General features: G+C 37.8%; 1 protein-coding gene across 1 annotated transcript in view; it reads left to right on the top strand.

The window, feature by feature from the left end:
• The window catches only part of PPP1R42 (protein phosphatase 1 regulatory subunit 42), a 42,485-nt gene that overhangs the window by 5,375 nt on the left and 11,877 nt on the right, over positions 1 to 25,233 (top strand). The window contains exons 3-5 of the mRNA XM_044657977.1: positions 9,000 to 9,138; positions 13,748 to 13,864; positions 19,667 to 19,784. Of these exons, the coding sequence (XP_044513912.1) occupies positions 9,000 to 9,138; positions 13,748 to 13,864; positions 19,667 to 19,784 (374 nt within the window). The remainder of the gene's footprint in view (positions 1 to 8,999; positions 9,139 to 13,747; positions 13,865 to 19,666; positions 19,785 to 25,233) is intronic.

Below are 25,233 nucleotides of genomic sequence, written 5' to 3' on the forward strand. Positions count from 1 at the left end.
GAGTTTTGAAACCCTTCATAACCTGGCTCTAGGGCAGCTAGGTGGTGCAGAGGCTAGAGTTACTGCCCTGGAGTCAGGAAGAATACTCTTCCTGAATTCAACTCTGGTCTCAGACATTGACTATGGTCAAGTCACTTAACCCTCTTTGCCTCAGTTTTCTCATCTGTAAAATGAGCTAGAGAAGGAAATGGCAAACCACTCGGTATCTTGGCCAAGAAAATCCCAAATGGGGTCACAAATAGTGAGGCATGACTGAAATAACTAAAAAACATAACTTGGCTCTTTCCTACTTTCCAGGCCTCTTTACACCTTACTTTCCCCACCATGTTCTCTTTGATCAAATGACAAAGGGAACAACCTCCTTGTCTGTTATGAAGGGCAGCTAACTGAGGCTGGGTGTAGAGTACCAGGCCAGAAATCAAGAAGCCCTAAGTTCAAATTCAGCATTTGAAATTCACTGGAAGTGTGACCCTGGGCAAGTCCCTTAACCTATTTGCCTCAGTTTCCCCACCTGTGATAATAGCACCTACTTCCTGGAGTTGTGAGATCAAATGAAATAACTATAAAGCATTTCACAGTTCTTGGCACATACCAAATACTATATAAATGTAAGTTATATTAAAGCACTACATAAATCTTTACACAAGACACTTCATCTCCTGACTCTGAACATTTTAACTGCTGTCCTGAATGCTTAAAGTGCTCTTCCTCCCTATTTCTTCCTCCTAACTTTTCTGGTTTCCTTCAAGCATCAGTTAAAATTCCATGTTTTGCAAGAAACTTTACCCAGACCTCCTTAATCTTAGTGCTTTCCCTTTAGGACAGTGATTCCCAAAGTGGGCACCACCACCCCCTAGTGGGTGCTGCAGTGATCTAGGGAGTGGCGATGGTCACAGGTGCATTTATCTTTCCTAATAGCTATTAAAATTTTTTAAAAATTAATTTCCAGGGGCGCTAAGTAATTTTTTTTTCTGGAAAGGGGGCAGTAGGCCAAAAAAGTTTGGGAACCACTAGTTTAGGAGTATCTTCTGTATATGTCCTCTGTGTATGTAGTTGTTTGGACATTGTCTCCCCTAGTACACTGTAGCTTCTTGAGAGCAAGAACTGTATTTTGTCTTGCTTTGCATCTCCAGACTTCAGAATTGTTCCAAACACATAATAGATACTTAATAAAATACTAGTTGACTGTTCTGTTATAGACAGCTTTCTCAAGAGATGAGCTAAAAATAGGAGAGAAGCGAGCTAACTAAAGGGGTCAAGTGGAGAGTTTTCGACACTACAAGCAGATATAGAATTTATTATAGTAGGCCTACTATTTTTTTATTGCTTAGTCATTTCAGTTGTGTCTGACTGCATTTGGAGTTTTCTTGGCAAAGACATTGAAGAGGTTTGTCGTTTCCTTCTCCAGCTCACCCTTACAGATGAGAAACTGAGGCAAACAGGATTAAGTGACTTGCCCGGGGTCACACTGTTAATAAGGGTCCAAGGTCAGATTTGACTCCAGGCCAAGCATTCTATCCAGTATGCCACTTAGCTGCCCAATAGACATATTTAGTGGACACCAAAACAAAGCCAATGAATTTAACTTCGATGCCTTGAGAAAATCTCAAATGGATCATTAAAGATGTGGTCAGTGAACAATTACACTAGTCTTCTACCTTTCAGTTGAAAAGAAAAGCCCCTATTCCTTTGCCCGATGTCTCCTGTGGTCTCCAAACTCATCCAGGAGGAGGAAGAAAGCTATTCTGTAGGACTAGTCTCTTGCCTTTGTAGTGAGGGAAGAAAGATATCACTACGATCTTCTATCTGGTCCCCAGCCTTCAGCTAGAAAAGGAGAAGCTCCATTCCCAAGACCAGGCTCCTGTGTTGTGCAAGGAGAGGGCACCATTCCATCATGTCTCTTGCCTGGTCTTTAGCTTCCCAGGAAAATAGGAGAAACATCCTTCTATTACATAACAATCTCTTGCCTTTGAGGTAAAGTGAGAAAATGCCATTTTAAGTCCCAGGTCTCGTGCCTCCTGCCGAAAGAGGAGAAACACCATTCCATCTTGCACAAATCTCCTCCCTTCCATGGCATCATCACAATGAAATTGCAATCAAGTCTCCAGCCTGGTCTCTTGCCTTGGAGGAGAATAGTGCCAATGCTTCATCTCTAAGTACTTGTTCTCTTATCTGAATTACCCAAAGCCCTGAAAGGACTCTACCATGAGACAAAAATCCTATAGAGAATGAAATCTAAACTTTTTCACCTGGTAATATGGCTCCCCATCCTAATGATTCTGTAACTCTGGTAGTCATCAAAATCTTATTCCCCATCCACCACTACATGACCCTTCTTTTCTCTCCCAGGCCAGCAACCCTGGAGCTAGAGAAGGAAATGGCAAACCTCTTCAGTATCTTTGCCAAGAAAACCCCAAATGAAATCATTAAGTCAGACACAACTGAAATGACTAAGTAATAACAAAGGCTGCAGCTATACTCTTCTCCTTTCCCCATCTTGCTCCGTTGGGAAACCAGTTCAACTCTATACTGTCCTCTTGAATCCTGTGCCTCTATAGCACATTGCTGATCTTACCCTTGGATCACTCCCACCATTTGCTGCCATTGTTCCCAGCCACATGGTGTTGAATGAAGCTAGAGAAAATCATGAAACCACAATGACTGAGTTCACTCCAAATATATATTACTGTACATAATTTCAATTGAACATTCACCGCAGCAAGGCAATCTTGTACACCTCCCTACTCACTGCCTTATTTGGCAAGGAGAAGGGCCAGCTCTGCATGGGAAACAAGAATAAGAGGAGGAAATAGTGGCAGAAGGTATCTGAGTGGGGTGAGGAATAGAAATGACTTCAATTTTCAATAAAATATGAGGCAAGGTCCTCAGTTAATAGGATGGGAAGAGGGGAGCCATGAAAGGTCTGAGTGAGATGAAGAAGTTTAGAAGAACTTCCGTGGTGAGTGGGACAAGTGAGGGCCAAGATCCTGCTGGCTTCAGAGAACCCTGATAAGCCACTCTTCAGGACTCTCACAAACTCCTGACTATCTTCTTATATGGTCCTACATTGGATAAAGGTGCTCTCTAATGTTTCCCTTTACTTTAATATTATTACTGCTTTCTCTGGTACCACTTTCCCTTTTCTAGAGATTTTCTTAGACAGATTTGCCTGCAGCCTTTCATGTTATCTTTACTGGAAGAAAACAAATGTCCTTCATTCATACAACCACCATTCTAGTTCAGTTTCTTATCACCTCTCTCCTGAATTGTTGTAAAAGCTAATTTCTTTGCTTCAGGCCTTTCCTCCTTCATCTCCTATATATCTTCTATATCTAGCAAAAGTAATTTTCCTAAATCATGAATCTGACCAAGTCACCTCTCTACTCAATCAACTCCAGTAGCTCTGCGAACTCCTTCATTTTTCTTAAACAACAAAACAAAACAAACAAGCAAAAAAGCCTTACCTTCCATCTTAAAATCAATACTATCTATTGGTTCCAAGGCAGAAGAGTGGTAGCCAATGGGGTTAAGTGACTTTCCCAAGGTGACACGGGTAGTGTCTGAAGTCAAATTTGAACCCAGGAGCTCCCATCTCTAGACCTGGCTCTCAATCCACCTAGCTGCCCCCGTCCATTTAGCATTTAAAGTGCTTACCCTAGTTCCAACCTAATTCTTCAGCTTTATTATACAATACTCCTCCCCACTCATACCAGGATCCATCCTCAATGACCTTTTTTAGCACTCCTCACAGGTTGTCTACACTCTGTGCCTTTTCACAGGATACTGAGATTCTACTGCACCGTCCCTCACTTCTGCCTCTTTGTATCCCTACTTTCCCTCAAAGGTGATGTCAAGCACATACCTTCCCATCTCCATCCTCCCCCCAGATATGACTTTGTATTTATTTTGTATATGGTTATATTTACACATTATCTCATTCAATCGGATGTCAGCTGCTCAAAGGCAGGGACGAAGTTTTTGCCATTGTTTCTACAGTTGCTACTGAAACTCTCCATGGTCACCAATGACCACTTACTTTACTAAGCCGAATGGCCTATAGCTAATCACCTCTTCCTCAAGAATTTTCTTCCTCTCTTGCCTTCCGTTTTCATGATTCTTTTGCATCTGACTACTCCTTCTCAGTTCCTTTCTTTCTTTTTAATTCTTTTTTTATTTGGACTATTTTTCCATGGTTACATGATTCATGTTCTTTCCCTCTCCCCCAACCTCCTCCCACCCCACCCCCTGTAGTTGACATGCAATTCCACTGAGTTTTAGATGTATCCTTGATCAAGACCTATTTCCATATTATCAATAATTGCACTAGGGTGATCGTTCAGCGTCTTCATCCTCAGTTCCTTTCAGTGGTTTTCTTCCCATCTCTACTCACTCCAAGTATGGGGGCCTTTGCGATTCTCTGGCACCTGCCATCTCTTCTTCATTCTCTATACTTTCTCTCTTAGTAATCTCATCTGTTCCCAAGGCTTTAATTCCCAACTCTAGAGTCTCCATCTTCCTAATGCTGTTCCAGTTTCTCATCTTTAAAAGCAATTGATAAAACTTTTTCCCCTTGTAAAAATGATTCATTTTCTTCCTTTCTTTTCTTCCTGTAATTTTCTCAGTTTATGGGACTCCTGATGAGGAAAACCCTTTACTAATGAAGATCAACAAGAGCCCTGAAATTTATAGTCTTAGGGTGTTGACTGGGGCCCTGGAGGTTAAATGACTTCCCTAAGGTCACACAGCCAGTAATGTTTCAAAAGCAGGACATAAATCTAAGTCTTCAGATCCCTGGACTACCTCTCAAAAATATAATGAAACCACTTTAATAATTATTTAAAGTAAAACCATTTGGTAAGAGGGCAGCTGGGTGGCTCAGTGGATTGAAAGCCAGACCTAGAGATGGGAGGTCCTTAAATCTGGCCTCAGACACTTCCTAGTTGTATGCGCCTGAGCAAGTCACTTGACCCCATTGCCTAGCCCTTACTGTTCTGCCTTGGAACCAATACACAGTATAGATTCTAAGACAAAAGTTGAGTTTTTTTAAAAAAGAAAAGAAACCACTTGGTAAGTTGTATAGAAAGTAAATAAATAACCACAGTATTGTAGCAAAATAGAAAAGAATATTGGATTTATTTTATTTAGGGTTTTTTGGATAAAAAATTGGCTTTATTTTTTTTAATTTTATTTTTAAAATATTTTTCCTTGTTTACATGATTCATTTTCTTTCCCTCCTCTCTTCCCTCCCCCCTCCCAGAACATATAAGCAATTCCACTAGGTTGTACAAACGTTGTCACTTGATACCTATTTCCATATTACTTATTTTTACCATAGAGCCAAACCCCCAAATCATATGTCCATGTAAACAAGTGATAAGTGATGTCATAAGTTTTTCTTTTGCATTTCTACTCCCATAGTTCTTTCTCTCAATGTGGATAGCATTCTTTCTCATAAGTCCTTCAGGAAGAACATTGGATTTAGCGAGTCAGAGGACCTGGGTGCAGATTCTGGCCCTGCTAATTTCTTCTCTTTGACTTCAATTCTCTTATGTACAATAAAAATATTGAACTAGATGGCTCCTGAGATTCCCTTCCAGGCCTAAATCTGTGGTCTTATGATCCTATACCTAAAGCTACTAAAATGAACATTTAGCCAGATGGATGAATGAAGATTGGATGAGCAAATAAGGCATCTGCTGTGCCAAAGGTGGAGTTGAAAGAGTCGGCTTCCAATCCTGGCCCCATCGCTTACCACAAATGTGAGTTGGGGCCAGTTGCTTCGCACCTCAGCTTCTGTAAAAATGGCTCTAAAAGCTTTGTGTTAATATCCTTCCCAAGTGCTTTCTTAATGGAACATAATGATGTGATTTATGGATGCCTGGAATTTAAGTAGTCTGATATATTATGAAATAAATGTCTCAAATATCAGATCTGAAGAAGAGATTCAATATGGAAAAGCAGGAAGCAGTGCAAAATTGCTCCAAACAAATCTAGAAAAGGGACCAGACTAAATCCTAATGGGGAAGTTCACAAAAAAGTCACAAGTCATTTTTCCAGCGTAGATCAGAACAGGGAGAGAGACAGCAGTCTGTGCCCCTGGGAGTCTGGCCAGGAGTGGCCGTGCTGAGCATTCCAGCGCAAGGGGAGGCTATGTACCTGGGAAAGAGGGATCCTGGAACCCCAAAGTAGGGTGCCTCAATGGGAACAGCTGCCATCTGACAGCTTTGTCACTCACTACCCCATTCTGGAGCACAGGGCCAGACAGACCAAGGAGAGCAGAGCTGTACTGAGGGGAGCAAGTTCAGAAGCCAGGAGCCACTGAGTGACTCAGATTCCTTGAGAGCTTAGAATACAGTGTTTCAGAAGAGGAAAGGGAAGGGCATAAGCATCTATATAGAGTTTACTATGTACCAGGCACTGCACTAAGCGCTTTACAGTTATCTTATTTGATCCTCACAACAATCCTGCTTGTTATTGTTGTTCTTCAGTCCTGGCCTACTTTTCATTACCTCAAAGACCAGACTGTCCATGGGGTATTTTGGGCAAAGATAATTGGAATGGCTTACCACTTCCTTCTCCAATGGATTAAGGCAAACTAATTTGTTAAGTTAAGTTTGTTAAGAAGTTAAGTCACTAGCCCAGGGGTCACACAGCTGGTAAATGTCAGAGGCTACTCTTGAACTCAGGTCTTCCTAACACCAGGCCAAGGAACACTTAGCTGCCTCAAAAGATATGGTTTTATAAGCCAAGAATAATTTACCCAGCAAAACTGAGTATAATCTTACAGGGGGAAATTAGTCTTTAATGAAGTAGAGAACTTCTAAGCATTTCTAATGAAAAGACCAGAGCCACATAGAAATTTTATAGTTAAAACACAGGAGTTAAGGGAAACATAAAGGTAAACACAAATGAATAATCATAAGGGACCAAACAAGGATAAAGTGCTTACATTCAAATATAGGAAGATACCTATGTTGTCTGAGTCTTATTATCATCAGGGATCACAGAGAGAGTCTAATTAGACACGGCCTAGAAGTGGCTCTCTTATGGCCTAATGATTTTAAGAGAAGAATGAAAAGAAGAGAGGATGAATGCATAATGGGGAGGGAGATGTTGGGACAGGAAGAGCTAAGGAAGGGAAAAGCTGGTGAGGGAAATTTATCTCATATAATCAGGATGAACAAGTAGACATCTATACAAACAAGGAAGGAGGAGGGGGCAGGCTGACATTTGAACCTCTCACCCTCCTCACCCTCATCTGAATTGATCAAAGGAGAAAACACACACACACTCTCTCTGTCTGTCTCTGTCTCTGTCTCTGTCTCTCTCTCAGCTAGAGAGATACATTTCATTTAAAGAGAAAGGGAAGGGAAAGGGGAATTATAGGGAGGATAGATAAATGGAAGGATCATTCTTAAGAAAGACTAAGGATAGGGGGCAGCTGGGTGGCTCAGTGGATTGAGAGCTAGGATTGAGAGTCAATACACAGTATTGATTCTAAGACAGAAGGTAAGGGTTTAAAAAAAAGACTAAGGATATATAAATAGAGCTCTTTTTGAGGTGGTAATGAAGAGGAATCTGAGGGATACTAATAAATTGGGAAATAACAAGTTATGGCATATAAATGGAATGCTACTGTGCCATAAGAAATAATGAAGGGAATGATTTCAAGGAAACTTGACAAGAATGAAGTATATGAAATGATGCAATGTAAAATCAAAAGCACCAAGTGAACAATTTATACAATGAGAGTAAAGACAAACGACTTTGAGAGAATTAAAGATTCTAAAAATAGTGACCAACCATGATTCCAAATAGAGAGATGAAGGGCTAAGGAGTACAGAAAAAGACTTTTTTTTAAAGTATGATCAATGGGGGAATTTATTTTGCTTGGCTATACATGCTTATAATTGGGATTTTGTTTTTTTTTCATTCTCAATTGTGTTGGAGAAGTGCAGGTGGTAATTGGGGTGAAAGAAAGAGAAAGTGGGTTTTTTGTTCATTGAAATAAAATATGATTTAAGAAAGAAAAAGTCTAAACTAAAATGAGCTCTCATAGGACAACTGGTAAAGAAGATTGTTTTTTTCAGCTACCATTTGTCAACTTTTAACATGTATTAATATGAGGCATTGAATCAGAGAGTGATATAGTCAAGGCAGATCTAGGAGTAGATCCCATACTTCCTGGCACTTGGTCTAGAATTATACACAACATGAAAATTGCAGAATCTCTTAAAAGTAAACAACAATGCCCAAATTTTAGTAGGTGTAACACAAACATTTCACCTTAATATTTTGGGGCCTTTGTTCAGATCATGTTAACCTCATAAACCTCATAAAAGGATTCTTGTCTTGAGTTTTCCTTGGGGAAAAAAGGCAAGTTAGAGAAGTTCTAGGTTCAAAAAAAATTTGAAGGAAGCCATGTTTTTCATATGGCTATTAATTAAGTGAACTGGAAGAGTTACTCTGAATATTGATAAGCAAGCAGAAGAGGTATTTCTGCCTTGTTAAGTATGTACAGAATGTGAAAAAGCAGAATCTAATCTGATTTAGTATTTGAATTTTCTAGAAAAGAGGTAAATTGTAACTCATTTGTTGAGTATACCCTTATTTAGAAGAGAGAAACTCAAGTTGCCACAAGAGTGATATGGATTAAGATTTTTAAAAACCACTTATGGTCTGTAAAAGTTATTAGACCCTGAGGCAAGTTACTTAAAAGTGATGATGATTTTGGGGGGAAGATGCCCATTCCAGCTAAACAGAGCAAGTTTATAAAGGACAAAGTTCTTCCTAATGCAGAAAACATTAAATGGTATCATGAGGGTCCCTGTCAGCACTATGACTATGAGTCATAAATATCTGTAAAATAATAGAATATTAGAAATAGAAGACTAAGGGATTACTGTAATTAGTTTATTTGGAATTTTCATTGATAATTTTCAATGCTAGTTTCCATAGAATTATATTTCTAAAATGTATATTTTTATTTTCTTCTGCAGGTATCTGGGTGGCAATCTCATTGCCGTAGTAGAGTGTTTAGAAGGACTAGATGAACTCCGAGAGCTACACCTTGAAAGTCAAAGACTTCCTCTTGGTGAAAAGCTTCTTTTTGACCCAAGAACTCTTCAGTCCTTGGCAGTAAGAGACTAGCTCTTAGTTTTCTGAGAAGCAAGTTAGTTATTGACATATAACTTACATTAGTTAAGGAGGTTCAGGGAAAATATAGATTGGCATTGCATGCATTAGAAATCAATAGTAGGAATCAGCTGCATAACAGATAGTTAATGTTTATATAGCATCTAGAGTTTGCAGAATATTTTACAAATATCATCTCTCAGAATCCTCACAATAAGGTAAGTACTATATTATATTATTATGTTCATTTTAAAGATGAAGAAACTGAGGTAAACAAAGGTTAAATTATTTTCCCAGCCAGCTGTCACAGAGCTAGTGTCTGAGACTTTGTTTGAGCTCAGATCTTCCTGACTCCAGATCTAGCACTTTATCCACTGTACCACCTAGCCACCTAAAAATAATGCCTATCTATATAGACATAGAATAGACTTATAATATCTTTACATAGCACCCATTTCAAATAATATTTGCATTTTTAATAGTGGTCCTCCAAGACCTTCACCCAAAAGAATCAATAATGTTGACATTTCAGCCCCAATGCAAGACAGGTATGTTGCAAAAATTTAGTAGCCAAGACACCAAAAATAAAACAAAGTCTCCAAGCCAAAAATACATAGGTTTATAGAGAGAGGGCCAGTCTCACATTAAAGCCGGACTCTGGTTAGCAACTGAAGACCTCGAGCCTTGAGAGTGGCCCCCTTATGCAGAATAATTTACAGAAATGCTGTAAGAAACACAGTTGAAGTTCTTTGACCTAGAGTTGGCCCAGGGTTCAGTGTACAGAGTTGGCAACTCTGACCTATGTCAAGGCACACACACTTATCATAGGAGAGGATGTACAGCTTAGTCAGCCTAAGAAGAATGAAGTCAAAAGTTTAAATCATGGGGGGCTGATAGCAAAACAGAGCAGAACTAAGGTCAGAAATGCACGTTTGACCGATATTATTCACTTGGCCATGCCATGGCCAGTGTCCCTTGGCCCATACCAGTGATGCAAGTAGGTCATTTGACCGTCGCAGTCAGCATGCATATTCCCATGCAGAGGGTCTTGGACACCTGCAGGGGTTCTTAGAGCAATTACAACATAAGGATTAGTCTAACAGATGTCCTGGACTCCGTCCTGTGGCCTACACTCAGCCCAGTGTAAATTACCGAATCATTACAGAATCATAAAGGGAATGAGATCTCACATTCACAGGTAGAAAATTATTTTGGAGTGACGTCACTATTGACTCCTGTGACATGTTAGCATAAGTGTGTATGTTAGTATGTATGTGTATGTAATAAGCCCCATAAAGTCAGGAAGGGTTTCTTACTCATCTTTGTAACCTGCCACAGTATCTAGTTTTGCACAGAGCAGACAATAATAAACATTTATTGATTTGAATACATACATATATCTGTAAATATACATACACATAAATGCAGTTCTTAACTGTATTTATATATAAAAATGTTATAAGCATATATCTATGTAAATGTGTACATATATGTATATATTTCCTGTAAAGAGCATTTATTCATTTTTACATAGGCTAACTTTCCTTGTAATTTAAGCGGAGATTACCTTAGTGCTTACCATTATTACTATTATTTAAAATTGCAAAAAATCCTTAGACTAAATCTTTAAAGCTGCTGAAAATAAGGGTTTTTTTCTGCCTTTGTGAACCGTCAGAAACCTTATCAATGACTTGGATAAAGTTAGAGATGAAACTTAACAGATCTTCAATTGACAAAAAGTTGAGAGGGATAGCTAATATATTGGATGACAGAGACTGGATTTAGAACAGGTTAACTAAGTAAGACAAAATTTAATAAGACTAAATAAGTTCATGCAATCCATTTCACACATAGAAGATAGGGGAGGCATGGTTGGGCCACTATTCATAAAAATTGATCTGAGGGTATTAATGGACCTGTAAGTCATTGTTAATTAACAATAAGATAAGATAAGACAACTGTATAAAGTCACAAAGTCTTATACTAAATTCATTTTTTTTAAACCCTTAACTTCTGTGTATTGGCTCCTAGGTAGAAGAGTGGTAAGGGTGGGCAATGGGGGTCAAGTGACTTGCCCAGGGTCACACAGCTGGGAAGTGTCTGAGGCCAGATTTGAACCTAGGACCTCCCGTCTCTAGGCCTGGCTCTCAATCCACTGAGCTACCCAGCTGCCCCCTCTTATACTAAATTTAAAAAGTCATAGCTTCCAGAAATAAAACAGTTCTACTATATATTCTACCTTAGGCAGAAGACATCTGAGATGATGCTTTCAGTTATATATGTATCATTTGGGAATAAATATTGATAATATAGAAGAGCCTGGAGAAAGACAATCAGGGAGGGTGGGGCGGCTAGGTGGCTAAGTGAATTGAGAGCCAGGTCTAGAGAGAGGAGGTTCTTTGTTCAAATCTGGCCTCAGACACTTCCCAGCTGTGTGACCTTGGGCAAGTCACTTAACCCCCATTGCCTAGCCCTTACCACTCTTCTGCTTTGGGACCAATACACAGTACTGATTCTAAGATGGAAGGTGAGGGTTTAAAAAAAGGTAATCAGGATGATAAAGTACCTTGAGTCCATGACACATGAAAGTCAGTTAAAGGATCTGGGGATATTTAGCCTGGACAAGAGTTGTATTCAAGTATTCAAGGGGTTGTCCTACCTAGGCTTGTTCTGTTTTGGTCCCAGAGGGCAGAAGTAAGAGCCACAGATTGAAATTGCTGAGAGACAATATTAGGCTTAAATCTATACTTTAGGAAGATCACTTTGATAGCTGAATGGAAATTGGATTGGAGTGGAGAGAGACATAAAACAAGAAAACCATCAAGCAGGCTACTGCAATAGTTCAAGTGTGAGGGCCCCAAATGAGGGCCTGAACCAGGTAGGTGCAGCCACCAATTTCTTTGCAAAACATTCGTAAAAGTTTCACTTCAACAAATCAACAAATATTGGAAGCAGTGAAGTGTGGTACAGTAAATAAAGGACTAGATAAGGGGTCATGAAGCCCTGAGGTGAAATTTGACCTGTATGCATTATTTCTCTTTGCCATTCTTTATTTAATTATTGCTTAAATTGTTTACAATTTGGACACCTAGATTTTTCAGATGGCATAATTTAGTACTTCAAATACACTACCTTATAATGTCCCATAAAAATTGGCTTGAGAGAGGCAACCTAGAAAACAAGAATAGACCCAATATCCTATGAATGATAAAGAGATTACTATGCAAAGAACGAGAGATGATCAAATGGGCAGAAAAATCCTTTTTTACTTTTTCCTCACAACACTTCTTTTCTATAAAACTTTACTTCCTCTTGTGTGAATCCAAATTCTTTTTTTTTTAAACCCTTGCCTTCTGCCTTATCCAAGGCAGAAGAGTGGTAAGGGCTAGGCAGTGGGAGTTAAGTGACTTGCCCAGGGTCATACAACTAGGAAGTGTCTGAGGTCATATTTGAACCTAGACCTGCCATCTCTAGGCCTGGCTCTCAATCCACTGAGCCACCCAGCTGCCCCCAAATCCAAATTCTTGGTCCCCAAATTACCACTCATTCAAAAGAGACCATTTTCTCTAGTTTCCATTATCATGCATTCATTATAATAGAGCAATATCTTTTATCATTCTTTGTATTTCAACTATTCAACTCTTCTAAATTTCCTATAAATACCAGAAATAAGATAAGGTTGAGGCAAACTTAAAAAGCAAGCAGTTTCACTTGGTGTACTACCTGATCTGGGGGGGTTGGGAAGGCAGTATTGGTAGCCACCTTAACCCTCCTCCCCTTATATGAATTCTGGCCCTATCTGGAAAGACTGATTTTCTTATGTATTCATTACCTTCGATATGTATTTGCCACTTACCATGGGCCAGATTCTATCCCAAGGAAAAAAGACTTTAAGCTGCACTGGAGAGGAGAGTGAGATTTATTGGAGGCATTAATTATTCCTAATTCCTGAAGTCTCCTCCAATACAGCTATAGTAAAATAAGTTTTGACTTGGGAGTCAGGAAACCAAAGTTGTATGACCTTGAGCACATCCCCCCACCTCTCTTGGATCTTAGCTTATCTTTAAAATGAGCCATTTGGATTAGATGATCATGAAAGTCTTCAACTCTAAAATTCTCTGATCATACATAGCAAAAAAAATAACATTTATTTTGTATATATAATGAACTTAAAGACAGCTATATAAACGGCCTTATTTTTGTCTCCCTGTGGCTCAAGAGTGACCCCAGATTCTTGAAGGCTGTCTGGGGAGTTAGATCCTCCCAACCAGAAGGGCTTCCACCTGGAGAAGAGACATACCTAGTGAAAGACAGTCTGTACTTTGGTTGTCCAAGAAGCAGTTCAGCCAAATCCAGAGAGACTCATTCTCAGTCTGGCAACATGTTTACGAATTTTATTGTAAGCCATAGAAGGGTAGCAAATTGTCTGTGGAGGGATGACTTAGACTCACAATATTACAGACTATTTAAGTGTTGTATGGTAATAACGAAAGTAAGATTATGTAAATGATTTAGAATTGTTGATCAAGGAAGAGTAGGTATCAAAAAGTTATTATGCTTGATATTTAAATGAGCAGTTTCCTAACCTGTATTTGACCTTATTTTCTTACAGAATTCCCTCTCTATATTAAATATCAGCAATAACAATATTGATGAAATAAGAGAATTAGAAGTACTGGAGAATCTCACTCAGCTTATAGCAGTTGACAACCAACTTCTTCATGTGAAGGTATTAAAGGAAATTTTGGTAGAAAAGTTTTGACTTTTAATTTACTAAATTTTCCACTTTAAAAACCTATCCAAAAAGCCAAGTGGCTCCATGGATTGAGATCCAGGTCTAGAGATGGAAGGTCCTGGGTTCAAATTTGGCCTCAGACCCCTCCTAGCTGTGTGATCCTGGACAAGTCACTTAACCCCCATTGCCTAGCCCTTACCGCTCTTCTGCCTTGGAACCAATACACATTGATTCTAAGACAGAAGGTAAGGGCCAAATTTGAACCCAGGACCTCCCATCTCTAGGCCTTTTTTTTTTTTTTTTTGGTTTGTTTTTAAATCCTTACCTTCTGACTTAGAATCCATACTGAGTATCAGTTCCAAGGCAGAAGAATGGTAAGGACCAGGCAATGGGTGGTTAAGTGACTCCACCAGAGTCACACAGCTAGGAAATGTTGGAGTGCAATTTAAAATCTTAAGGCACTGAAAAGTTGGGACTCTCCCAGGATCACACAGCCATTAAGCATCAGAGGCAGGATTTGACTTCAGGTCTTGCTGACTCAGAGATCACCGTGAATAAATACTTCCCCAAGCTATTTCTTTCATGTATATTATGGACTCAAAAGGGTGGCTGGCCTGGAAACTGAACCACCATGGGAAAATTAGGTTTCTAATCAAAAAAGCAACTTAGAACATCTTATATTTCAAAAATTTGCAGATTTTCGATTCTGTGTTATGGTAGAGCCATATACCTACAAAAGATGTAATATGAAAGTTTGAATTAATACAAGAGAAACTATTGAGTTTTCTTTGCGTTTTTTTTCAGTAGTTGAAGCATACTCCAGAACAAAAAGGAAAAGGGTCAGTGTAAGAAGTGCAAATGAGACTGTGGGGTGGTAGGAGAGCTGTTGTGATATGTAGTGCACAGAGGGCCCTCCAAGGCTGGATTCAAGGGCAAACTTGGACCCATCTTGCTGGATGAACCTTGGGAAGGTTCCCCAATTAGTGTCCCATTGGCAGCTCTTTTGGGAAGGGATGAATGATCCAACTTGTTCAGAGGAGCCTCTTCATTGAGAGTTAGGACCCTGTGCTGACTAAGTCACAGTTCTAGCTCTTGCCCCAAAAAAGTAACGTGGTTCTTTCTTCCATTCATATTCATTAATATTATATAATTATATTAATATTTATATTCAAGTCTTATCTACTTGATGGTAAATGTATTTGTGAGGAAAATAAAATGCAGGGGGCAGCTAGGTGGCTCTGGATTGAGGGCCAGGCCCAGAGATGAAAGGTCCTGGTTTCAAAGCTGGCCTCAGACACTCCTAGCTGTTGTAATTATAAAGAGGAGCCAGTAACCAATGTTTGATAGAAGGGAGAGAGAGAGAGTCTATATGGTGAGTCTCTTCCAGCTCTCCCCTGGGAACATGAATATACACTGGGAGACTTAAAGGAAGTGTCACTCCAAAACTGGGTTGACCTGGATGGTTGTGCTGCCCCATGGGAGTTGGGGGCGAGGCTTCCCTATAAGATGAAGCATGTGGTACCCCAATCCGATTCTGAATAAGGACGGGTTCACACAAACCTCCCCCTGATCAGTTAATTTCACAGCGGGTGGTCTGGCTTCAAGATGGAGGCAGCCAGACCAAGCTGTGGTTCCCCTCTCCCTTGTTGTCCCTCAGGCACTCTGGAACACTATCTGACTGATGAATGGCTTTTTATTATTTGCAATTCAGGGACTGGGGAAAGGGGTGAAGGGCAGAGGGATTTTGGGGTGCCCTCTTTGCTATTCCTATGGAGTCCGTCGCTTAGGTAGGAACCTTAATGGCTCCCATTCCTAAGTTTCTCCTCTCTCATCCCTTTGGTGACTCTGGTGGGACGTTAAAAGTATATCATCGACATAGCGTAACAATTTGCTTTCTTTGAATTTGATGGTTTCCAGGTCCCTTTTTAGGATTTGGCAGAACAATGACCTGGCATCACAGAATCCTTGTGCCATCCTTACACTGTGGGACCCTGAACAAGTCACTTAACCCCATTGCCTCGCTCTTACTGCTCTTCTGCCTTGGAACCAATATATAATATTGATTCTAAGGTAGAAGGTAAGGAGAGAAAGAGTCAGAGAAACAGGGAGAGACAGACAGAGAGACAGAGAGAGGGAGAGAAGAAAAGGAGGGTTGGAAGAAAGGGAGACTTCTAGCTGTATAACTTTGGTGGCAGGGCCTTCCAAACTACATGAGATTCTAATTTGGTGATAACAAAGGTCCAAAAATAAGACCAATTGATCCTGAAGTCCAGTCCATGAAAAGCCATGTAAATAGACTATTGTAAATAAAATTAAATATTTTCATTTACAGAGTCTACAGTGCCATAATAGATATCTAAATATGGAAAGAAAGAAATAGTAATAGCTAACCTACGAGACTTTAAGGTTTTCAGTACAGTTTGCATGCTAATATCTCACTTTTTCCTCATGACAACCCTGTAGGTGATATTATTACCTCCATTTTCATATAAGGAAACTGAGGCCACCAAAAGTCAGTGAATTGCTTAGAGTTAAACAACCATTAAATATATGAGGCAGAATTTGAATTCAAGTCTTTCTGAGAATTAGTTCTTCTTCCCAAAACACCAATTTTTAAATAGCATATATTATGCCCTATTGAAAAGAGGGTTTTATACTAAAAAAACCTTTATTAATGAACCATACCTGATTATGTTGCCATCCTGACTCAGCTATCATTTTAGAAGGAATAAGGAAGAGCAGAAAAAGTAATAGTTTTGACAACAGCAATTAGTTGCCTCCAGTCTGGCCCAGAACATAGTCTTAGAGCTGGAAGATACTCTAGAGTTTCCCTAATTCAGTGAGCATTTCATTTTGACAGATGAATCCTATACCTACCCAGTATAATCATTGCGGGTTAAGGACAATATATGATTTGTTAAGTAGAATTAGCTTTGGACTTCTGTGTATAATTTTATTAAAATTTTATTTGTGCAAAAAACTAATATTGTAATTCTCTATATAACAAAAAGTGAGAATTTGGACATTTTTTCAAGTAATTTGATCGATGAAACTTAGGCCAAAAAAAATCTACATTAGGGCTGGAATTACATTTGTCTAATTATTTTAATCAAATGGATCCAGCCAGTCTTAGTAAAAACATACAAAAACTAGTAAGCTGGAAAATGTGTTTGTTAATTTTATTCTTGCAACATTTAGTATCTCAATATAGTTTAAATAAATTGCAAGTTTATTCCACAGTAGGATTTTAGTTGTTTTATTGAATTTGTTTTATTGGTTTTAAGGTCACCATAATATTGTATAACATATTACCTTTAGAATAGATAGTAGATATTTTAAAAATTAGCATCCTTGTTCACTAAATTAAATATTTAATTTATAAAACATAAATGAATAGACTGTTCTAATCTTGTCATGTTTTCTGAGGTCTCAGTTTATTTGGCCTTTGCCCGTTATTGATTATGGCAAGAATATTGTCCAAAAGATAAATTCACACTCTTCACAGTTTAGTCAGGAACAAGGGAAAAATTATAGATTTTCTCAGGAAGATTATGACAGGCAGTCACAGTGGTGACAAATTGCTGTCTGTTGATACAGTTAGGGCAGTGGAGCTAGACGTTTCCAATAAAGTTGAGAACAAACTGGTCAAATACAGGTTATAAAGGGCCATCCTTAATTGTGCAGAATTCGATTGCCCTTGTTGCAGATGTCTACAGAGGCACTAAAGCACTCGCTCCTGCATGTGAAATATAATTTGCTCTTCAGTATTTTGCAGCAGACCTCTAAGTGATAGCATGACATGATCATTTATCAAACCGACTGCTTTGTGTGTCTGGTCCCTTTAGTATAGCTTTATTGAAAGACTAGAAAGTGAAAACATTTTATTTGAGACCGAAAGGCAATGAACAACCAGAGAAAATCCAAAACATAATTATATTTCAGCACAAGGTTAGTATAGTCTTAGATAAATATACACTGGAGGGAATATATTCAGGGCCATTTGTCAAATGTGAAAAAGTTAACAAAAATCTAAAGGCCTGTTGCAGCAATCATAGGTTTTTTGTATGTATTTTAATTCACTATTATTAGCTAATTTTTAGTTAGTGGTGCATTGTCTTTAGCATTGTCCAAAAGTACGATATACTCTTCTTGCCTTTGGACAAAAAGGTTTCCGATCTAAGGATAACAGTATAATTTATATGTAAAATATATGAGGAAAAGCCTTTATGACAGTTACTCAGAATCAGACAGATGTGTTAACAGAGCAAACATCCAAGTGCTTAGATGTGAAATTAGATAGGGAATGAATTAATAATTTATAGGACTGAGAACCCCCTCACCAAAATTTCCTTTCAAAAATGTTTTCTGAGGCAGACTGAATTTTCCTGAAAAAGAGGAAGGGAAAGTGGGGAGGATGATGGGAGGGAGAAAATTGCAGGATGTCAGAAAATAATTGTCAAAAATTGTTTCTACATGTAATTTTTAAAAATTATAAGTTAAAAAAAGGAAGAGAGGATAAAACCTACTGACTTATTAGTTAGATATCTAGCCTTTCTTTATTGGTAATGCCTTTTTTTGTCCTGTATATGGACCAAGATTACAGAGGATCAAAATCTTAACAGAATTTAAACAAGTAGATCCAGCTGAAGTTTCAATATTTGATACCTGTATTTAATAAATGTTTTTAGGTGAGAAAGAAGACTACCATTGAAGCAATTTTTTCCAAGCAGAACTTGGAGGGGGGAAAGGAAGAGCCTTACTAAAACATTCTCTTTGCAAAAAAAAGATTTAGACATGAAAGGGGAAGCAAAAAAGGAAAGCAATAATACATGGGCAGTTGATTTGGTTAACACAAAGATTAAGGCAGAAAGGAGGGCCAGTTAAAAAACTGTCACAGGGGCAGTTAGGTGGCTCAGTGGATTGAGAGCCAGGCTTAGAAAAAGGAAGTCTTGGGTTCAAATTTGACCTTAGACTTTCCTATCTCTGAGACTCTGTGGGACCCTAGGCAATTCACTTAATCCCAATTGTCTAGCCATTAATAAGCCCTAATTCCAATACTAAAAATACTACATATATAATTTTAAGCCTTTTTTCTGTCTTAGAATTAATTGATGCTTAGTATTAGAATTATATATATTGAGTTTGGGTACATGGCAACAAGTCATAAAATAAAAATGAGTGTCACTCAGAGCCAAGGAGAGGTCCTTAGTGCATGTGAGCAGGCTGCTCCATGTAACAGAACTGTAAAGAAGAATTGGAGAGAAGAATACCACCAAGCAATATATGGCTAAAAAAAGATGGACTGATCACATAAGAGCAAAGGATCCCCAGAATCACTTGTGGATAGCCTGTCTGCTCTACTGGGGTCCTCATGATGGCAGGTGAAAGTGTGAAAGGGAAAGGGCCCCCAACATTAGTGCTATAAACCTATGGGAAATGTATAATTAAAACCCAGATATTAATTTAAGTCTTACAGAAGATAAGGATGAGGGGTCCCACTGGGTGGCAATCTGTATTGTTAGTGGGAGCGTCCACATCAATGAGAACACAGCCCCCATTGGAGTGCTCGAGTACAACTATGGTGTTCCGTGTATCAGTCATTAAAGTCATTAATAACATGAGTATGTCAGAGAGATGAGCTTTTGTGGCAATGAACTCATGGCAATCAAATATTAAATATCTTTAAAAGGTATTAATATATATTAAAATGCTGCTAAAGTAACTATTAGGATACCGTTAACTAAAGTCATTTTAGTAGTTATAGAATGCCATGTCCTTTTCCTTTCATAATTACAGGAATTGGAGCTTTTGCTGAAGAAGTTGACCAAACTGTGGAAAATGAATCTGAACGGAAATCCTGTCTGCCTGAAGCCAAAATACAGGGACAGGCTGATAGTAATATCCTCATCTCTAGGTAAAATAATTTATATTTCATCTACTACATTTCCTTTCAAAAATAAGAAAATTTGGGGGTTCATTAATAGCTTATCAGCTTTCATATATGACTATGAGCATGACATTCACATCTGTGTATTATCTCCTTTTAAACATTTAGTATTCTTAGCAAGTTGTGACCCTAATAATTAAAAAGGAGAAATGGGGTATGAAATATTTTCTGACATAACAATAGACCGTTTTGCTTTCAAAAAGATCTCTCAGAGTAAAGTTACCAGTCATAAGCACTTGAGAACTTCCTCACATTTTGACAACCACTTATTGGTTTACTCTGAAAATCATGGAACAACTAGGTGGTGCTGTGGATAGAGTGCCTGGCCTAGAGATAGGAAAACCTGAATTCAGACACTTTTTATCTGTGAGACTCTGGGCAAGTGACTTAACCCTGTTTGTCTCAGTTTCCACATCTGCAAAACAAGCTGGAGAAGGGAATGGCAAACCACTCTAGTGTCTTTGCCAAGATAACCTCAAATAGGGTCTCAAAGAGTCAGACACGATTGAAAAATGATTGAATGAAAATGACAGCTGAAGATCACACTATGAGATATTTATAGACAAATGATAAATTGAACTCCATGTTACTTCAACCCTTACTAGCTTTTTAAGAGAAGCAGTGCTCCTCCGTGGAAAGAACAACCTCATGTAGAAGAGTGTTGGTGCTAGAGTCAGAAAGACCTGGTTCAAATCTAGTCTCTGACGTTTCCTAGCTATGTGACCCTGGGCAAGTCGCTTCACCTCTCAGGGCCTCAGTTTCCTCAGTTGTAGATTGAATAGGAGGGGCAGCAAGGTGGCTGGATTGAAATCCAGACCTAGAGATGAGAGAGCCTAGATTCAAAACTGGCCTCAGACACTTCCTAGCTATGTGACCCTGGGCAAGTCCCTTAACCCCCATTGTCTAGCCTTAACTGCTCTTCTGCTTTGGAATCAATACAAAATATTGATTCCAAGACAGAAGGTAAAGGTTTAAAAATATAATAATAAAATGAATAGGAGTAATAATAATAACACCTTCCTCACAGGGATATGGTGAGAATCAAATAAGATAAAAATAGGTAAAAAACTGGATAAATGTAGTCCATTCTTGAGAGTAGTTATAAAACCTCAGTTTGAATATGGCTCTGCTCCTTACTGTCTGTGGTCACGTAAACTCTCAGAGATCTCTTCTTTACGAAATAAGACAGTTGTACTAAATGAACTCTTAACGACTCAAACACTCTGAAATCATTATACTGATCTCTATTTGAAGGAGGATTTCTATTCAAGATCCTTCATTCCTTATAGCAAACCTTCAAATGTTATATTCTAACTGTAGCAGGTAGAGAAAAGTCCTCACTTGATCAGCTTGTTTCCAACTAAGCAAGGGAATACAGATCTTCTGTGATACATTATTATTTGAGAACCACTTTCTTAAAATTGGTATAGAGCTCATCATGTAAAATATCAGTCGGTGACTTGATTTTTCTGCTATAAGCTTGAAATTCAGTATTGAGAATGCAGTTCATTTAAAGACTGAATTAATATTCTGAGTCCTTGATCTTTGCTCAGTACACTTGACACTCATACCCCAGCTAAGGGTAGCAATATTTTGCCTGGGGTAATAATCCCTTTCTATTATATTAGTAAACCTTCAAGAGGTCAGACCATCCCCTCCAAAATGAGATAAAAAAAGTCAATGGAGCCAGAATTCAGTAAACTACTAATTAATTAGCCAATAATTGGGCAAGGAATAGATGTTTCATTCCTTATTTAACTCAGTAAATATGACCTTACATTTTTGTATTACTACTTCCTTTTATCCAAGAACACTTTAATAAACTGTATTTCTTACTGGATTAGGATCTAGGAAAAGGACAATAATCAAAAGTGATTGGAAGAGTGACAATACAACATGTTTGAATATTGAGCAAAGTTGAATGTTGAGGATTTGTTTTGTGAGACACTTGGCCAAATATACCAAGTTATATTTTTGAATATACTGTCTTTCAAATTAAAAGAATAATAGGAGTCAATGTAAATGAGGAAATCACTACTATCAGAACTTTTGGTTCTAAACTCTACTTCACTTTCAGAAATTGATGTGACTTTAAAAAAAGTAAAAATAGTATTAGTGCTTAATAATGCTTAAGCACCCCAATTAATTTTGTTATTAATGTTTTATCATACAGTTTTACTTTCCACGTAAGGATGGGATTTAGTGTGTTTTATTGCATTTGAGTAAGTTAACCTTATTTGTTTACATGTACATATATACATACACATATTTTCCAGTGGCACTCATTTCCTATTGGATAACGGAAGTCAACAGAAAAACATTCACAGTAGAAATTCATTTTTACTAGGAGCCGCCTATATGTTAAGTAAGAGGTTTCTGTATTGGGAAAAGAACATGTAGTTGGGAAGGACAGCAAAGTATAATAGAAAGAGTGCCATTGAACTTGGACATAGAAATCTGATTTTTGAGTACTGACTCTAACACTTACTAGCAGTACAACTCTGGGCAAATTAATCTCTCTGAGCCTCAGTTTCCTTACATATAGAACAGGAATGCTGCTCTACCACCCTCCCAAGACTTTACAAGTTACATAAGTTTACAAATCAGAAACCATCAGCATTTCTATATGTCACTAACAAATCAGGGGGAAAATTACAAATTTCATTTAGCATAATAGTATAATGGAAAGAATAGTATAATGGAAAGAACATCTGGGAATTAATCTACCAAGAACACATAGGATCTATATATGATTAACGAAACAAATTTTACAAAAATAAAGGGGAAGGGGGCAGCTGGGTAGCTCAGTGGATTGAGAGTCAGGCCTAGAGACGGGAGGTCCTAGGTTCAAATCCGGCCTCAGACACTTCCCAGCTGGGTGGCCCTGGGCAAGTCACTTGACCCCCATTGCACACCCTTACCACTCTTCCACCTAGGAGACAATACACAGAAGTTAAGGGTTTAATAATAAAAATAATAATAAAAATAAAAAATAAAGGGGAAATGAAACAATTCACTACTGATAATATGGTAAAAAAATGATGATATTATGTAAATCTATACATTTAACACAGTACCAATTAAAATATCCACATGATATTCATAGAATTAGATAAAATAATACTAAAATTCGTATGAAATCTCAAAAGGTTAATAATATCAAGAAAAACAATGAAAAAGGGAGGAAAGTTATATTAACAGACATATATTTTTCTAGTATTGGATAAGAAAATAGAAAATTAGATAAGAACAGAAAATATAAGTGAGATTTAGAACTAAAAATACAGTAGTGTTATATTTAGTATGCCAAATAACACAAAAGAACATGGAAAGTGTTTGCTATTTAACAAAAGTGCTTAGAAAACTGGATAAATGTTTAGCATAATATGGGATTATACCAGCATCTTACAGCATACAATAGTATAACTATAAGTATAATATATATAATATAATTTATATATAATATGTATACAATATAATATATAATACATAATACATAACAAATGTGAGCATTGCCTTTTGGGGATCTTTAAGAATACAGCAAAATTGGAGGCAGCTGGGTGGCTCGGTGGATTGAGAGCCAGGCCTAGAGATGGGAGGTCCTGGGTTCAAATTTGACCTCAGACACTTCCTAGCTGTGTGACCCTGGACAAGTCACTTACCCCCATTGCCTAGCCCTTACCACTCTTCTGCCTTGAAGCCAATACACAATATTGGCTCCAAGACGGAAGGGAAGGGTTTAAAAAAAAAAAAAAAAGAATACACCAAAATCTATCTCAGCTACCAAAGAAATAAATAGGAATCAGATATAACCTTTAAACTAAGATTTATTTTTAGTAACAGATGACTTTATCTAAATGTCCCTTAGTCTTGAAACTCTGTAGCTCTCTATGGAGNTATATAATATGTATACAATATAATATATAATACATAATACATAACAAATGTGAGCATTGCCTTTTGGGGATCTTTAAGAATACAGCAAAATTGGAGGCAGCTGGGTGGCTCGGTGGATTGAGAGCCAGGCCTAGAGATGGGAGGTCCTGGGTTCAAATTTGACCTCAGACACTTCCTAGCTGTGTGACCCTGGACAAGTCACTTACCCCCATTGCCTAGCCCTTACCACTCTTCTGCCTTGAAGCCAATACACAATATTGGCTCCAAGACGGAAGGGAAGGGTTTAAAAAAAAAAAAAAAAGAATACACCAAAATCTATCTCAGCTACCAAAGAAATAAATAGGAATCAGATATAACCTTTAAACTAAGATTTATTTTTAGTAACAGATGACTTTATCTAAATGTCCCTTAGTCTTGAAACTCTGTAGCTCTCTATGGAGCAATTTAATATACAAAAAGACAGAGAGAGCTTTCAATCCTCCATTTTTGCCCAGAGCAATCTATTTTTGAGTCATGTTCTTTTCATAATACTATGCTTAGAGTGCTTCACATTGACTCCCAAAGAACATACCTTTGTTATCATTCTTACCAAATGAGTCACTATTGAAAGGTCTCCATTGTGCTGGCAAACGCATCTAGTTTTTGTTATGGTGATGATTTGTTATGATGATTAACATTAATCATAAATTAAACCATTTACTGCTATATACCATACCATGTGTGCTACTCTTAGAAGATTCAAAAGCAGAAATTATATAAGGAAAATTAAAAGATCATTATTAAATAGTTTTTATAATCAATGATTTATATCTTCATCATTGATGCTCAGACATATCTACAAATAAGTTATGTATCTGTGATATGTCTTTTGTAGGTATTTCCTCTTGCATATTCCAGAAGAAAACACAATCATCCATATATTTACATTATGTGCATTTTTGTCCATGTCTTTCCACAAGTTTTCCATGGAGGATCTACTTAACTTTCTGGAGGTCTTGCTCAGTCTTCTAATATTTCATGGATACCAAACAGAAAAGTTTCAAATATGGTCCCAAGAATAGTCCACATCTATTGGCTGCTGAGGACCAGCCAAAATAAGTAGAAAGAGATTTATCACTAGGATTTTGGCCAGTAGATATTGAAGTCTTTGGCCATTAAGTTAAATTATTTGGTAGGATGCAGTTACTGCAAAAATGGCAAATGAGCCCTCTACAGTTTTCCTTGATGTACAGATGATCTTAATTCCTGTAACCTAATGTCTCTACCCAGAGAGAAAAAATTAGTGGTAGAAATTTGGGGTAAGTATATATTGTTTTGTTTCTATTTCTACCACTATATAGGATTTTCCTTAGAATTATGGAATCTTACAGAAGACAAAACTGAGATCCAAAAAGGTTAAGTGATTTGTTTCTGTTTCTCTTATAGATAAAATGCTCAATAGCTTCTTACCCATTAAAATCACTATTTATTACATATGAATAAGATGTTAATTTATCATGAATAATATAGGATTTTCCTT

This window comes from Gracilinanus agilis, chromosome 1 (genome assembly GCF_016433145.1).
Source record: "Gracilinanus agilis isolate LMUSP501 chromosome 1, AgileGrace, whole genome shotgun sequence".
NCBI lineage: Eukaryota > Metazoa > Chordata > Mammalia > Didelphimorphia > Didelphidae > Gracilinanus > Gracilinanus agilis.